The 16,943-nt window shown below is 41.1% G+C and overlaps 1 protein-coding gene across 1 annotated transcript in view; it reads left to right on the top strand.

Annotated features, from left to right (window-relative positions):
• The window catches only part of WDR7 (WD repeat domain 7), a 345,923-nt gene that overhangs the window by 226,697 nt on the left and 102,283 nt on the right, over positions 1 to 16,943 (top strand). Inside the window, exon 22 of the mRNA XM_029921300.1 lies at positions 15,786 to 15,972. Within this exon, the coding sequence (XP_029777160.1) occupies positions 15,786 to 15,972 (187 nt within the window). The remainder of the gene's footprint in view (positions 1 to 15,785; positions 15,973 to 16,943) is intronic.

The raw sequence follows: 16,943 nt of genomic DNA, 5'->3' as shown, positions 1-16,943 counted from the left end.
TGGGAAGGGAAGGGATAGAGTGGGGTAATACATCTGAGTCATGGGAAGGCATTTTCAAATGCTATTTATGGCACTCTTTCCTTTCAATTTTGCTACCCTCATTCTGTCACAGTTAAGACATGATTTCATAATATGTCATAGTCTGCAAGTATGTTGGGAGAGAAAAAAGATGGAAAACTATTGTCCTGTGATATACTGTTTACATAGGAAATTAGATCAGTAATTATACCAAATTAAATCCATATGTGGGTGTAAAGTCTTGAAAATATTTTGACCACCTTATTTTTCTGTATTGCTCCTAGACAGTTTAGAAGTATTTGGACATTTCTCAGTATATTATGTTCTCAGTATAATAGAAGTAAATACTGTTGTATGTTTTTTTAGGTTACACTTAGTCACTGACAATTAAATCACAGAAACATGTATTTCTTATTTTGGTTTGCAGCATTACCTCTTGGGTCATCTTTTATTGAAAATGAAGACTGGTTTATGGTGCCTTTCAATCTAAATTTAATTATGTAAAAGAATTAACTAAGGAAAATTAAGCCATATATAGCTGTTTTACAAATGTATTAAAAAGCTGTATTGAGGGGGAAAATATGAAAACCATACACTACCCAATAAGGTATGGGGAAGCTAATTGCTTCCCGTCCCTTTCGAAATTACTCAGCCTGAAAAAAGAGAGCACGTATTGATTTACTGTATAGTAAATGCCCTGCGTCTCTCCTCTCTAACACCCAGACATGCACCACGATACACACGCGGCAGCAGGGCCACGGAGCTGCCTGCCTGGCCACTGCTGCCATCAGACTTCCGTAACAACAGATTTAGGATGGAACATTTTCTTCCTTTGTAAAAGAAAACAGCATGACATTATTAAAGTGTGCGAAATGAATGGCAGTGTAGTATTATCTTGAACGTAGGTGTTTGCTTTTAAGCCCAAAAGAAAGACACGTTTCCAAAGGAAAAATATACATTTCCTTATAATGTGGCCCCCCCTTAATCTAATCTACCTCTGTGCATAGACTATCTTAATTAATATATTCACATGCATTATCACATTAAAAGCAAATTCAGAATTTAACCTGTTTGACAAATTTGGGGAGGTTATTATGAAGACGATGCAAGTTTCCATTGTGTTCTCCAGTACAGTCTTTTGCTTTATTTTGGAGACGATCCACTAATTGAGAGAATGGGCATTTTACTCATATTTTTATGTTATGTTTTAATCCCTGTGTAGATTCTATCCTGCTAGTTGTGATTTTTCTATAAGCATCTACTTTCCTTTACTGCATAGACTTCGAAATGCTGCTTTTGATTGTCCCAAAGCCAAATCAGTAAAATTAGTGAGGAGTTAAAAAAAAAAAATCTTACATGCTGCTCTGAAGGACAGTCTGTGATTATTCGTGTAAATATATGTATTTTAGAAGTGCAGTAGCTTGTGTGTGTCTTTTTTGTCTTGATACAAATTATCAGCTCTGATTTTTAATTGTGATCTCGGCTGCTTCGATACCTTAGGAATTTGTTGTCTTACGGCATCTTGCACTTTATCTTGAAAGGGTCAGAGCATCCTTATTTGCAGAAGGCAGAGTATTTTGTGATTAGTGACTTTTCCTTTTCACCTTGTTGTTACTTAGCATATTGCTAAGTGGGTTTTTTTGTTAAAATACACACAAACTCACATACACACACAACCACACACATCTTTTTGGAAATATGTTTGCCTTCTCTTTTTTGCCATTACTATCTATTCCTCAAAGAACTGTTTCTGCTCTCGTGACGTGCTGTGGATGCCCTCTTCTAAGTCCACCAGCACGCCTGTCATCCCAGAATTGGGACGCAGGTCTAGCCAGCCACACTGGGCAGCCTGCTGTCTACTGCTGGCGAGTTCCCATTAGCATAGCCACCACTCCTGGGCTGGATAATGGACTCAAAGGTTAAGAGCAGAGGATCTCAACGGCTCCAATCAGCAGGGCTTTTCCAGGGCTAATTACCTCTTTACTGCGCTGACTCTAATGTGACATGTTTATTGCCTTAACTAACAACTCATTAGCTTAGTTGATGTTTTTGTCAATATTAATTCGTTCATTTAAGCCAAGTCAAAGCTTAAACAAAGATGTCCAGACTGAGAAACGGGCAGCAGAGTGACTTTTGTTTGCTCATCTTTTTTTTTTTCTCTCCCTTACTCAACTTCAATAAAATAAATGTGTAGAAAGGAAACATTCAGAGTGTTTGCATTGAGAATGTTGGTATCTGTTGATTTGCTTGCGTGTAAAGCAGTTCTGTATTTATTTCTCCTCACGGTTACTCCAGTCTTCATCTCACAGTTAATATTTAGTGCCTACGAAGGACAACTCTTTCTCATCCTTGACTCTGTGTCTCTGAAGGGCTAAGATGTAGCCGTTCCTTGGTCCACTTGAATGTTTTACTGTGGTTACTAGAAAAGAGAGCAAGTAACTGTGCATGTGATTTGCATTTCCACCAAACTACTCACAAAACTATGTTGAGATTTACTTCGTAATGATTGCTAACTTACTTAATTAGCCTGCGTGAATTTATTTAAAAAGGGTACGCAATTATGAAAGTTACCGTGGAGCATTGCAGTTTTTTGCCAGACTTTTGGTTCACATTAATGGTCTTTTTTTGGACAAGGTCATTGTTTTAATTTCATGTATTTTGTAATAATTAACTTCTAAAAGCCCCAGAGTAGTGCAGGTGGGTAAAATAACTGAGCGTGAGCCTTTGATCGAGTAGTAAGTCAATTCCTTTGGAAAGGTCCATCAGTGTCTTCAGAACCCATCTGGCGACCCCCTCTCACAGGGTGTTTAATGGGGTACAGATGAGAGAAAATGTTACGGCGCATTCCCGATAAGACATGAATGAAGCCGCGGCGTTAGGGGGGGTTTCATCTCTGGAAAGACCTGTCTCTGCTTTGAAGGTCAGAGACTCACTCTGATTGGTTGTTTCCTGGAGGTGATCAGGTCCAGAAACGGCTGATAAAGCTTTGGATGGAACGTGTTGAGAATCACATGTCATAAACCAGAGACGCTCATATCTGTTTCATCCATTGTCAGTATCTATAGAAGGTAACATGGACACCACATTATCAGAACATGTAAGAAATCGCTGTTGTAGAAAATAAGAATACTTTATTTTTAAATAAATAAAATTTAAAATTGTATACATGCTGCACTAAATGCTATGATTATATTTACCTTCCCTGCTTTCTCCACCACCATTTTTCCCCCCTGAATCTGCTTCAGTCAGGCTTTTCTGACTTTAACTCTACTGAACTTTCTTCAGTAAGATAACCACTGACTTATGTGTTGCCAAAGGCAGTAAGTGATTCTTGGCTCTTGTCTCTGTCCCTCGGTAGAATATAATTCCAGCTACGTCGAAATCCACAACTCTGCTTGGTTTCTGTGACATTGTCCTTTCCTGTGTTCCCCCCCCCCCTCATTAGCCGCTGGTCTCAGTCTTGATCTACCCCCTTTCCATCCTGCAAAGGTGCCTGTGCACCTGCACTCATTCTCTGCGTATGACTTCCAGTCCCATGGCTTCAACGCGTGCGTATGTGGGTGATTTTGAAATTTTTGTCTCTAGCCCTGGTTTCCATGCCAGTCTTAAGACTCCTGTGTTCAGCAGCTTATCTGAAATCTACCTGCAGATGTTTGATATGTATCTCAAATTAGAAATGCCTGAAAATAAAATTTGGACTACCACTCCTGCTTCAAAAACAAAAAAAAACCCTCCTCCTCTTCTGTGGTTAACTCCTGAACTCCTGTTAATGAGCATCACTGCCATCCACATAGCTGTTTGTGCCCAAATGCCTGGACTCCGTTTCTCTTCTCCTTTTTTTTTTTTAATAAACTTCAAAAAAAATTTTTTAATGTTGATTTATTTTTGAGAGAGAGACAGAACAAGAGTAGGGGAGAGGCAGAGAGAGAGACACACACAGAATCCTGAGCAGGCTCCAGGCTCTGAGCTGTCAGCACAGAGCCCGATACGGGGCTCTAACCAAACGTGAGAGCATGTCCTGAGCCAAAGTCGACACTTTATTGACTGAGCCCCCCAGATGCCCCAGTTTTACTTATTTTCTGTCCATCATATATTCACATCCAGTCCCTAAATGAATCCTGTCTGCTCTATCTTCTAAAAGTTTTTTAATCCAAAATTTACATAAGTCTCATACTCTGTCACTACTGTTCTTGTCCAAGCCATCATTATCTCTTGCTTGAACCATTGTAAGAGCCTCCCAGTTGGCCTCCCTAAATGTTACCCTTTGCCCCCAACCGTCCCCAGTCTTCTCTGTACACAGCACACAGAGACTTTACGATTGACGGCAGGTCATATCACTGTCCTTCCGGTAACTTCCATGCGTTTCTCATAACACTCAACCCCACAGGGCAAAGGCCTTGTGTGACTGAGCCATCCACGGCTGCCTCTCCGCTCATGTCCTTCCTTCCACTCTTGTCCTTGCTCACTGCCCTCTAACTACTCTGGACTTTTGGTGGCCCTTAGGTAGCCCTACTTACCTAAGGGCCTTTTGTGTTGTTCCCTCCACCTTGAATGCTTCTCCCACAGATGCCCACATGCTTCTCTGTCATTTCACTTGGGTCTTTATTCAGATGTCACCTTCTACCGAGTGCTCTCCTCTTGATCACTTTGTAGGCTCTTACCCTTACTTTATTTTTCTTTGTAGGACTTAGTACTACTTGACCTATCTATTTGTTCATTTGATCTTTATGTCCCAGCTAGAATCTAAGCTGCATGAGAGCACAGAATTTGTTGACCTTTGCTTACACACAGTGCCTGGAAGGTCCCTGGGTGGGGGGTCAGGAGGCAGCTCAGTTGGTTAAGCCTCCAACTTCAGCTCAGGTCCTGATCTCCCGGTTTGTGAGTTCGAGTCCCACATAGGGCTCCGTGCTGAAAGCCTAGAACCTGCTTTGAATACTGTGTCTTCCTCTCTCTCTCTCAAAAATAAATAAACATTAAAGAATTAATAAAAAAAAAAAAAAACCCAGTGCCTGGGACGTAACAGGTACCAGTAAATATTGAGTGAGCAAAGGATCACTTAGCTAGTAAGGCACTGAAGCTAGAACTTAAACCCCGCTGTCCTTTTGCCTCTTACCCATCTACCCACCTACTCATTTATGCTGTTTAATCATCCTACACCTTTTGGGAACAGGACATAGAAGTATTTGGATCATTTAGTTAAAGATTCCCTAGATTAATGGCTTTTTTTTCTTTTTCTTTTCTTTTCTTTTTTTTCTTTACTTCCCTGGTATCATAAACACTGGCTTCTTTTGTTTTACTTCTTTATTGCTGACCCTCAGATTGTCCAAAAATCAGCACTTTTTACATTTCTGAGGCAGAAAAAGGTTATTTGCAATAAGTCATAACTTTTTGATTATAGGAAGGTAAGACTCCCTAATTTTAACCTGCCATCCAAAATATATTAAATACGAAGAGCCAGCATGAGATTAAATGTCATTGTTTGATACAACTTAATTTGAAATTCAGTAGACCTGAAAAAAAAATGTACTTTGAATCAAAGAACATTTGGATTTTATTGTCATTTGATTATAGGACAAGGAGCAGCAAATTGTGTTGAAATAGGACTGCTTCGATAAAATGGATAGTAAATTAATGAGTTCTTTTCAAAAAAACTTTTTTAATGTTTTATTTATTTTGATACAGAGAGAGACAGAGCATGAGAGGGGGAGGGGCAGAGAGAGAGGGAGACACAGAACCAGAAGCAGGCTTCAGGCCCTGAGCTGTCAGCACAGAGCTCAACGCGGGGCTCGAACCCACGAACGGGAGATCATGACCTGAGCTGAAGTTGGAGGCCTAACCGACTGAGCCAACCAGGAACCCCCAATTAATGAGTTCTTAAATATCTCTGTTAAATTGTCTCCCTAATTTAACAGTTTATGCTTTTTATGAAAAGAAATGACTTAAGCTTTTGTGCAATACAGGATGTAAAATGTTTAACAGTTTCTAATAATTGCATTAATACAAGGCCTGTAGTTACAGAGGTGTTTGCTGATTAGCCCGTCTATGAATAAGGCACACTACATTGGAATTATTGTTAATTAAGTCAAGTTTCTGTAGAAACAAAGGAATAGAATTCCAGATGGCACTCTGCCATCCTTGTTGTTTGATGGACATTAACAAGTAGGAAAAGGCTTCCTTTTACTTGGTTACACTTTCAAATAAGTGGCCAATCATTATTAATTCATTTTGCACTCATTGTAATGGCATAAATCATCATAAATTCATTTGGTTTAAAGTGCATATAATGTGTTCTCCCATAGGAGTTTCCTTGTAATTGAACTATTAATTAATGCATTTTTTAATATGACCTTTTTTTTCTCCCTCTTCTGCTATTCAGAGCCAAGAGTGGTCAGTGGCCATTTCTTCATTCATGATATTTTTTAAGTGAGAAGAACAAGTTTGTTCTAACTAGGCCTGTTGACCGGCCGGACTGGCCTAGGAGGAACCAGAGTCCAAGACAGTGGTTATGTATGTTAGTAATAATTATGAAGGGTCTACAAGAACTCTTCGAAAAATTCTCTGAAATGCTATGGTTTTGTAATAATTTTAGTAAGAAAATGTCTCTCTCCCTTGATAAATATGGCATGGTGTTAGCTTCTGTTTCCATTTCCAGTTCTCAGAACTCCCTGTGGCCGCTGCTCTTCTGACAGCGTTGGCTGCTGTCAAATCCAAGTTCCCTGGCCTACAGCAAGGAGGCATTCTATAATGGGAGGTCCTCTGTCCCCTTGTTATGCAGTGTCCTCAACCTTTCCTTCCTTCGGTCCCTTCACTTATCCAGCGCTGTTTCCTTCATTCAGGCTATCCTGGTGGCTTAGAGGACTTGTAAGAGCTCATTCTAGAATCGGCCTCTGAGATAACCACAGGATTCCTATGAGGTCTTCAAGCTTCAAGGGAACCATAAGAGGAAAAATATAGCCTTTCCTCGAAGGAAAGAAATTACAAATGGATAGCTAGGGGAAAAAACAAGTTTACAAGTTTTTAAGAGATCCTTTCTTACTTAGTGCTATTTCATCCCAAATAGAAACTGTGTAAAAAATACCATTGCATGATTCATGAACATGTCATGTTACTAAAATCTGTGGTTGTATGAAGCTCAAGACTTGAGTTCATGTTAAAAATGTTTTGTTGGTGTACATAACTGGCAGTTGACCCTGTGGTGTGTGTGTGTGTGTAAGTGAAGAAAAGCAATCTATCTAATAGTCTGTGGAGAACTCAAGACATCACTGTTACCAGGTTCAGTCTCTACCAGTTTGAAATGAAAGAGGGAGGGGAAAAAGTGAAATAACAACATGAAAGTGTTATTTATTGTCAAATTGTGCTTAAAATAATATCCAGTGCTTATTTGCTTATAGAGATATATAACTATTTTATACTTAATAAAGTGTTTTCATACAATAGGCATTCCATAAATGTAGGGTGCATTGATGAAGTGAATCTACATTTGTAATAAGGATAAATAAATGCTTGAGAAAACAAATTTATTATTACCTAAGTAATAGCGTGTGTGTGTGTGTGTGTGTGTGTGTGTGTGTGTGTGTGAGAGAGAGAGAGAGAGAGAGAGAGAGAGAGACAGACCGCTTGGTTGTTAATCTTTCAAAGAGCTGGTCAGCATTACCAGCCAGACACTACAAAAATGTTTAGAATTGGCAGCTTGTATTGGCCAGTTCACGATGTGGCAGTCTTCATCTTGCCAAAGCAACAAGTTAGCCGTGGTCTAATACCGTCAGCTTTTTAATCACAGGTTTCGTAGGCTTGATTTTGCTCTATCTCGATTCTTTTCTCGTTTTGTGTTTTGCTGTTACAGCAAAGCATAAATATTTTCTTGCAGCTTTGGTCTTATGTAGCACTTTAAAAAAAACGGTAAGACTAAAGTTGGAACACTTTTTTAAAAAAATACCTGAGATAAAAAGCTTGAGATAAAAGAGCACTAAAATGTGAGCTGTTGTTGTTACTCTTGACTCACGACCACGGAATTCAAACCTCCAGGGAGTCTAAGTTAATTGTAATTTATCTCATACTGTATTTTTGCACTTTCTGCTTTTCAAAGGGTTTTTATATTTTGATTTGTTTTCCACTGTCTGCATGTTTGGTAGTTCGTTTGTACTTCTGGCTAGATATACATGAGGGGGTGGGGTGTGCATGGTGAGCTACATGCTGACCCCCCACTACGAAACTGTCACAGTATCTATACTACTTACCTATCTTTTGGTGAGAAAAACTAGTAATTTGAAAGATGGACCTTGAAGGGCGCCTGGGTGGCTCAGTCAATTGACTGAGTTAAGCATCCAACTTTAGCTCAGGTTATGATCTCAGGGTTTGTGGGTTTGAGCCCCTCATTGGCAACTGGCTCTCTGGTGACAGCTAGCTCAGAGCCTGGAGCCTGTCTTCACATTCTGTGTCTCCCTCTCTCAGACCCTCCCCTGCTCGCACTCTCTCTCTCTCTCTTTCTCTCAAAAATAAATAAAACATTTTAAAAAAATGAAAAATGGACCTTGAATATGGTCCCAGGATTACTTGAATACAGTCCCAGAATAATGCTGAATTTTATCCTGTAACCAGGTGAACTAGGAGCCTCTTGGTATTCTTGGTTAAGAGCCAGGGACCTGTACTAGAAATCTTAGTTGGGATACTTATGGTGGGGAAGGTACCCTGTATTCTAAACAGGATAGTACACTTATTACAAATTGCGTTTGTTTCCAAACTTCAGATATCGTGAGCCAATAAAATTTCCAAAAATAAAATTTGAGAATATGTAACAGTGTTTTACATTTTGTATTTTGCTCACTACAGCCATTAAAAACTAGCACTATCTTTATCATTAAAAAAAAAATCTTATTCAGCCAAAAAAAAAAAAATAGTAACAACATAGCCTTAGAATAAGCACTTCTTTCAGGGTGCTTGGGTGGCTCAGTCAGTGAAGCATCTGACTTCAGCTCAGGTCATGATCTTATAGTCCATGAGTTCAAGCCCCACATCAGGCTCTGTGCTGACAGCTTGGAGCCTGGAGCCTGCTTCAGATTCTGTGTCTCCCTCGCTCTCTGCCCCTCCCTCTGCTCTCACTCTGTCTCTCTCAAAATAAAGACATAAAAAATTTAAAGAAAAAGAATAAGCATTCCTTTAAACTGAATAAATTTAGCTTTATGAGAAATGACTACATTGTTTATATTTTTGCCATTTCACCACGCAGCCGTGGAAACTTTATCACAGACCAACATAGGTTTGTAACAGACTCTTGGACATTTTATGATCTTAGCCTAATTCTGTTGACTGTGCCAGACATATATGGGGCAAAGTATTTCTCAGTATTTGCCAAAACAACAATTACTAAGTGATAACTGAATATAAAGCATGGTGTTAAGCCTTATGCCAAACAAAAGTATTTTCAAAAAAATTCGTATAGTGCAGGGAACTCACTTAGCAGATGTAAAAAGGCAATAAAATAAAAACAAATAAAATTAGATGAAATTCAGACAATGAAATAAATGCCAGAAGATGTGTATGGATAGTAATTGCTATTTACCTTTTAACATTTATTTGTCCTGCTGGGTAGGGGGCGAGCATGGAGGAGGGACAGAGAGGTGGAGACAGAGGGTCAGGTCCATACCAGGCTGCACCCCTGAGTGCAGAACCCAGTGCGAGGCTCGAACTCATGAATCGCGAGATCATGACCTGAGCCGAAATTCAGAGTTGGCCACGTAACCAATAGCCACCCAGACATCCCGTAATTGCTATACTGAAAAGGATTTCATTCTAAGGCAAGCAGGAAATTCCAGTGTGGGGGAATTCACTAGCTACCTCTTCTGGTGACTCTCCCCTTCCACGTGAAGAGAACCCCAGTGTCATTGAAGGTGGCAAAGTTGCCAGCTAAGGAATTACATTTCTCGTGCTTCCTTGAAACTAGGACAGTTAGTGTGTGGGATAATTCTGACCAGTGAAATGTAATTAGACTTCAAAAAGAGGCTTGACTTAACTGGTTCTTCTACTCTTTCAGTGTTCTACCACTTCCTGCCTGGAAGGTGGGTGTTGTGCTAGGCCATTTGGTGACCGTGATGCAATTAACTTAGAGCCACAACAACCGCAGGCATCTGGGTCTGGCTATATTTAGCTGTTGAACCAGTGATGGAACCTTCTGGTGGTGTGAGAAGCAGCAGCTGCAGTTGTGCCTTAATTCAGAAGGAGGAGGAGCTTGATCAGAAAGGAAGTAGTTTTGAATCCATAGTTGGGTAGAGCATCATGAATAAAACACCGCCACAGAGACGCAAGGTGTGTTCAGACCGGTGTCCTGGCCCCATTGCACATGGCCTGTCCGCAGAGGCCTGTGCTCCTCCCCCAGGCCAGCCGCTAACCACTCACCTTCTGCAGTTCTCTGTTATCTCCTCTGAAGCATAGGAATCAATGCCATTTTTCTAAAGTCCTTTCGATTTGAAAATTCTGTGGTTTTAATTAATCCATGTGGCTGGGAATGAGTAGATCAGAATTAACAGGCAATAGGTCTTGCCCCTTTCTAATCACAAGCCAACCCAAGTATTGATCTTTCTAAAATGAAAATCTAATCAAACCTCTCCTTTACTTAAAACTTCCCAGCGCTTCCCCATTGTCACCAGAATAAACAGACTCCCACATGGCAGAGGGGCCCTTCGTGACTGGGCTCTAAGATCCTGTCCTGCCTCACATCTCACTGTTCTGTTTCGTCTTCGTGTCCTCCTTTCTCCCTTGCCCATCGCCTCAACCTCTCCCTTTTCCCCCAGCAAGATTTCCAACCCTGTGTAACCCCTTTATCTGGTAATGTTCTCTCTCATTTCCTGGTCTTTACACACGTTCTTCTGTCTTCCATCATCCTCTCCTTTGAGTGGCTAACTACCACTTATTCTTTAGGTTTGGATATGGAAGTCTCCTTTCCCTAGAAGCCAACTCATACCTCTAAAATGGGGTTAAGTGCCTCTATTAAAGTTCTGTCTTTTTTTAAATTTTCATTTTTTTATGTATATTTTTAAGACAGAGAAAAGGACAGCTCAAGTGGTGGGGGGCAAAGAGAGAAGGGGACAGAACATCTGAAGTGGGCTCCATGCTGATGGCAGAGAGCCCGATATGGGGCTCAAACTCACCGTGAGATCATGACCTGAGCTGAAGTCAGACGCTTAACTGACCCTAAATTCTGTTTTGACACCTTATCCTTATAAATCTTCGACACTATTCAGAATATATTAAATTACCTGTCTGCTCACCTGTCTCCTGAACTGGATGAATTTACTTGAGGGAAAGAACTTAGTCTTATTTCCTTTTGTTTCCCCAGCACTTAGTATTTTATAGCAATGCTCTATAAATAGTTATCACATGAATCTTTGGTTGGAATGGTTGGGACCAAATTGTGGAAAGCCTTGAATGAATGTCAGTCTAGTTCGTTGAACTTTTTAATAGCGTCGTTCTCCACCTTGCTTACTCAGTGAGGCACTAAGGAACAGTGAGACGTTTACATGAAATACATATTTTTGTACAAAATTAGATTTCATCTCATATAGCTAGAAATACATCTGTTATTGGGTACCAAAGGTTTAAGGAAATTTCTGAGAGATAAAGTTAAAATTCATCATATTGTCATGAGACTTTTTCTATGAAAAAGGAAGATGCTATCAGTCTCTTAATTTTAACTTTTTTCTTTTATCACCTTGGTCCGTGTTGCAGAACAGTTCTCTCTTATGGAATCATAAGTCAGATAAGCCCTCAATTACAGAATACAATATAAGTTGAAAAGGAATAAATTTACCTATTCCTTTTTATTGTCATAACAACCAATTTTTTTTTTAATTTTTGAGAGACAGAGAGAGACAGCATGAGCAGGGGAGGGTCAGAGAGGAAAGGAGACACAGAATCCAAAGCAGGCTCCAGGCTCTGAGCTAGCTGGTCAGCACAGAGCCCGACACGGGGCTCAAACCCACGAACCGTGTGATCATGACCTGAGCTGAAGCCAGACACTTAACTGACTGAGCCACCCAGGTGCCCCAACAACCAAATTTTAAAGGCTCATTCCTTACTATCATCAGAAAGAATGCATGATTAGGAAACTTGAAGGCTTAGGCATCCAAGATTATTCCTGCAAGAACATCAGTGTCATTATTCCTGGCAGCAGTAAAGTCCTAAGCATCTTATTAATCCACAAGCCTAGAAATCAAAAGGTTTAACTTGAAAACCCTCTTCATCTTATCTTATTTACAGGTTTTGCTTGGAATAAATTGTCAGGACAGATGTGGAATTTTAACTTTTTCTGCCTTTATGATTCCTAAACAGATCAAAATAATCATACTCTAGTTATAGATTTAATTTTTTTAATGCTTATTTATTTTTGAAAGACAGAGCGTGAAGTAGCCAGGGGCAGAGAGAGAGAGGGAGACACAGAATCTGAGCAGGCTCCAGGCTCTGAGCTGTCAGCACAGAACCCCGTGCGGGGCTCAAACTCACAAACTGCAAGATCATGACCTGAGCCGAAGTCGGACGCTTAACCGATAGAGCTGCCCAGGTGCCCCTCTCATTAGTAGATTTAAAATGTGTAGACTTAAAATTTTCTCTCTACTTCTCTTGGTGCACACATGGCCTGCCAAAACTGTGGGCATCTTTGCTTTGTGTTACCCAGAGATGGTGATTTGAACTAAAGACGGAGAAATGCCGTAGGAGGATTTTGCTTACAGGTTCGCTGTGAACTAGAAAGTGATTTACGAGAATGGGTGACGGAGCTTCAGGGGACCCGCATTTCCTGCTGAACCGGGCATCCTCACTGTGAGCGTAGATCCCACTTTGCGGGGGAGCAGATACCCTGTGGAACCATTGCAAGGCCAGGGGTCTTTGGAAGTAGGCTTCCTGATTCTCCCTTTTCGGTCATTTCGTTGGAAGGTAAGTGATCACGTCCTCTGTGCTGTCCTTCTACTTTGTCAGAAAAATGATGGAAAATATCAGGAAATCGGCCACTTAACAGTTTACTTTGGTCTCGGGATAAAATTGTCTCAGTGAGGAAGCGGTCTCCAGAGTTCCCACGCAGAGGCCACGAGAAATCAGCAAGGTTTCCGGTATCGCCAGACGCCCCTGCCTGTGATGAATGCGAGATAGTGGAGTGCGGTTACGGAAGATGATGGTCGGAATGCTATAAAACCTTGTACTTAAGAAACCTTACGTCCCCTTCCCAACATTGCTCACCAAGGAGGCACGTTCAGGGGCCCCTGTCCCTCACAGGGGACACCGTGACTGCGTGTGCTTCAGGATGTCCGCAGAGAATGGCTCTCACAGCTCCTCTGCAACTCTGACCGCCTCCTGGAAGTAAAGAGTCAACAGAAAAATGGTGGATCTCTTAACATTTTGAAATACTCTGACCAACTGGGGCGGGGAGCTGCATTAGAAATGTCCGTGCAGTAAAGACCGATTCATTTCCATTTTATGTCCATAATGCGTGCAAAGTACTGTGCTTGGTGGTTTGGGAGACCTACAGTTACGTGAAACAGTTCCTACTTTCAAGGAGCAACAAACTTGATGTGGAAAAGGGAAATGCATGGACGTGGCTTTATGTTTTTAAAAATATCATGTGGTAAGGGTTGCATAAGTGCTGGCAGAAAATAGAGACCACTGGGCCACCTTTTCTTAAGGAGTTTATATTTTAATGATCCACAAAACTTGAAGCTTGACATACAACATCTCCATGAGAGTAAAATTGTCAGATACACGTATAAATGAAGTCATGCATTTCAGGACGACTCCTCCAGGAGGCTCTCCACATAGAAGTGCCTTTTCAGTTTACGGCAGGAGTTGTTAACCCAAGGCCCATGGCCTGCTTGAAATTCTGCAGAATTTGGTGGATACATATATGTATTTAGTTTTCTGGGGAAAAGACTCATGATTTTCAACAGATTCTGAAAGGGTTCTGTGGCAGAAGATATTTTGAACCAGCAGTAAACAAACTGCATTCTCAGACGCTTATCTGAGTTTTACTGCTTCCTTCACTTCTCATCTCCACTGCAATCCAGTCTCCTTGGACAATGGGCCAGAACAGGGACGCTTGCGTGGCTCAGTTGAGCATCTGACTCTTGGTTTCAGCTCATGATCTCACAGTTCATGGGTTCAAGCCCCACATCAGGCTGTGTGCTGAGAGCATGGAGCCTGCTTGGATTTCTCTGTCCCTCTGTCTCTCTACCCCTCCTCCACTCATGCTCATGCTCGAGCACTCTCTCTCTCTCTCTCTCTCAAAAACAAATAAATAAATAAAAAATAAAGATGTAATAAAATGCATCTTCAGTTCGGATGCATGCTACAAAAAGAACAGCTGTCTCATCAGGCTGCTTTAAAACACCAGGTCGGGGTGTCTGGGGGGCTCAGTTGGTTGAGCGTCCGACTCTTGGTTTTGGCTCAGGTCATGATCTCACGGTTCATGAGATCGAGCCCCACATCAAGCTCTGTGCTGACAGCATGGGGCCTGCTTGCAATTCTCTCTCAACTTCTCTTTTTCTGTCCCTCCCCCACTTGCCCTGTCTCTATCTCTTAAAAAATAAACTTTAAAAATAAACAATTGACTAGAACATAAACACAAGTAAATGTTTTTATTCGTTGAATGCATTAAAGTTTATATGCCACGTTCGTAAGTTTGAAGACAGACCAGCTCAACATGCTGTGATGAGCCCTGACTGCTCTTTGTGGGGTGCCCCGGGGTGCTGGGCACCCACAGGACACCTTGCACGCATTCGTTCAAACACCCAGGCTCTTCGTGACGGATAACTATTCTGATCCCCATTTTGCAGACAAGGAATCTGAAACTCATGAGTACCTTCCTAAGCGCCGCCCTCCCCCGCAGTGAGTCATGAAAGTGTCTTAAATCTGAAGCACGTGTGCCCCTTAACCAGTCAGCTCTGCTGTTCTGTGACTTGTAAACTGTTTTGTTCCGTCCCCTTCAAAAACTAGACAACCTCTTTTAACTTGCAGTTTGTTCTTCTCAATCTTGGTTTTCTTTTTCAAAATGCCACTTGACACAGATGAGCCTTTGCAGCTTAATGGCCCTTGGGCATATGTACACAAACCGTCAGCATTATCTTCAACATAGAGAAATACATATTAATTAAAGTCTAGATCATTTCATCAGATTTCGAGGTAATATTGAACTGTCTTTTAATTTGTTTACCAAACTCACGTGAAGAATTTACCACATACCTGACCTCATTGGACTGCACCATGTACAGTAGAATATAGAGAAGTGCACGTGCTGGTGGGGGAGACTTTTTAAAACTACCCGTCTCCCTTCCCTGTCCCTCATCCCTGCTGGTAACCATCACCTGTGATGAGAAGTGTGTCTGACGGAAGCAAGTTGACATATGAACTATTAGGTACAGAAGAGAGAGGAATACCGTATAACGTCATCTGGAACCATCTCCCATTTGTGCAGTGCCGAGTAGGGGAAAACCTTGTCAGGAAGTTAGGATCACTGATAATGTTTTGAAATTACATATATTTATTTATACATAATTATTATGTAACTAAAACCCTCTAGAAGATGGTATAAGATAGTGCAGCCTAGCTTATCTGTTTAAAGTATGTGGCTGAGGAAACTCTAAGTTTGCGATCTCTTAATAATCTTGATGTTCAAAACCCCTTTTCAGTTAAAAAAAGAAATCCAACATGGTTTATATTTTGAAAATATGCTTCAAAGAAAACATCACAGAAGTACAATTTCTTTATTGCTCTGCCTTTTGTCATTGCAGGTAAGGCCCTGACATTTCTGCTGCTGCAGCCCCCAGGCCCCAAACTGCCTCCACACAGCACGATCCGAAGGACGGCCATTGATCTGATTGGACGCGGTTTCACAGTCTGGGAGCCTTACATGGACGTGTCTGCAGTCCTCATGGGGCTTCTCGAACTTTGTGCTGATGCCGAGAAGCAGCTCGCCAAGTACGTGCTGGATTCCAGTTACTATGTGGGGGGTTTGTTCCTGTTCTGTTGGTTGGTGTTTTGTTTGTTTATTTCCGTTGGAGGACATTGATTGCCCTTGATAGTGTGTGCATTTTTGATAGACCAAAAAAAAAAAAAATAGACAAACATCTCTATATATGAATATTTGGTTATAGACCATGAAAGGGAAGTATATTTCTGTAATTCGGGCACAGTTGGGATTTAGCTTTGAGCCAGTGAATGATTGATCTGTGACGTAGTTTTTCAGTTATGCTTCTGTGCCTTTTATATATAATGCTACATATTATTACCTCCTAGTCATGTAAACATGTCAATTACAAGGGAAATTATACATATACTTGCTTCGAAATGTTGTACTGATAGAATACATGACCATGGTTTGGGGAGTTAACCTTCACATTCATAGAGATTTTTTAAAATAAAATTTATTTATGGACACCTGGGTGGCTCAGTCAGTTGACCATCTGACTTCGGCTCAGGTCATGATCTCACATTTCATGGGTTCACGCCCCACATCGGGTTCTGTGCTGACAGCTCAGAGCCTAGAGTCTGCTTCAGATTCTGTTTCCCTTTCTCTCTGCTCCCCTGCTCATGCTCACTCGCTCTCTCTCTCTCCCCTCTCTCTCAAAAATAAATAAACATTTAAAAATTTATTTATTTAATAATTTATTTATTTTGAGAGGGAGGGAGCATGTGTGAGCAGGAGGAGAGGAAAAGAGAAGGAGAAAGAGAATCCCAAGGAGACTCCCCGCTGTCAGCACAGGCCCGACGTGGTGCTCGATCTCATGAACCGTGAAGTCATGACATGAGCCAAAATCAAGAGCCGGACACTTAACTGACCGAACCACCCAGGCACCCCTCATAGTAATTTTTAAATCACACTTTTTAAGGCTTCCCTTGCACACAGGAAATGACCGGCCATAGGATGTAGGGATGAAGGTCCTGGGAAA

This window comes from Suricata suricatta, chromosome 14 (assembly GCF_006229205.1).
Source record: "Suricata suricatta isolate VVHF042 chromosome 14, meerkat_22Aug2017_6uvM2_HiC, whole genome shotgun sequence".
Taxonomy (NCBI): domain Eukaryota; kingdom Metazoa; phylum Chordata; class Mammalia; order Carnivora; family Herpestidae; genus Suricata; species Suricata suricatta.
This window is presented reverse-complemented; position numbering and strand designations above follow the sequence as displayed.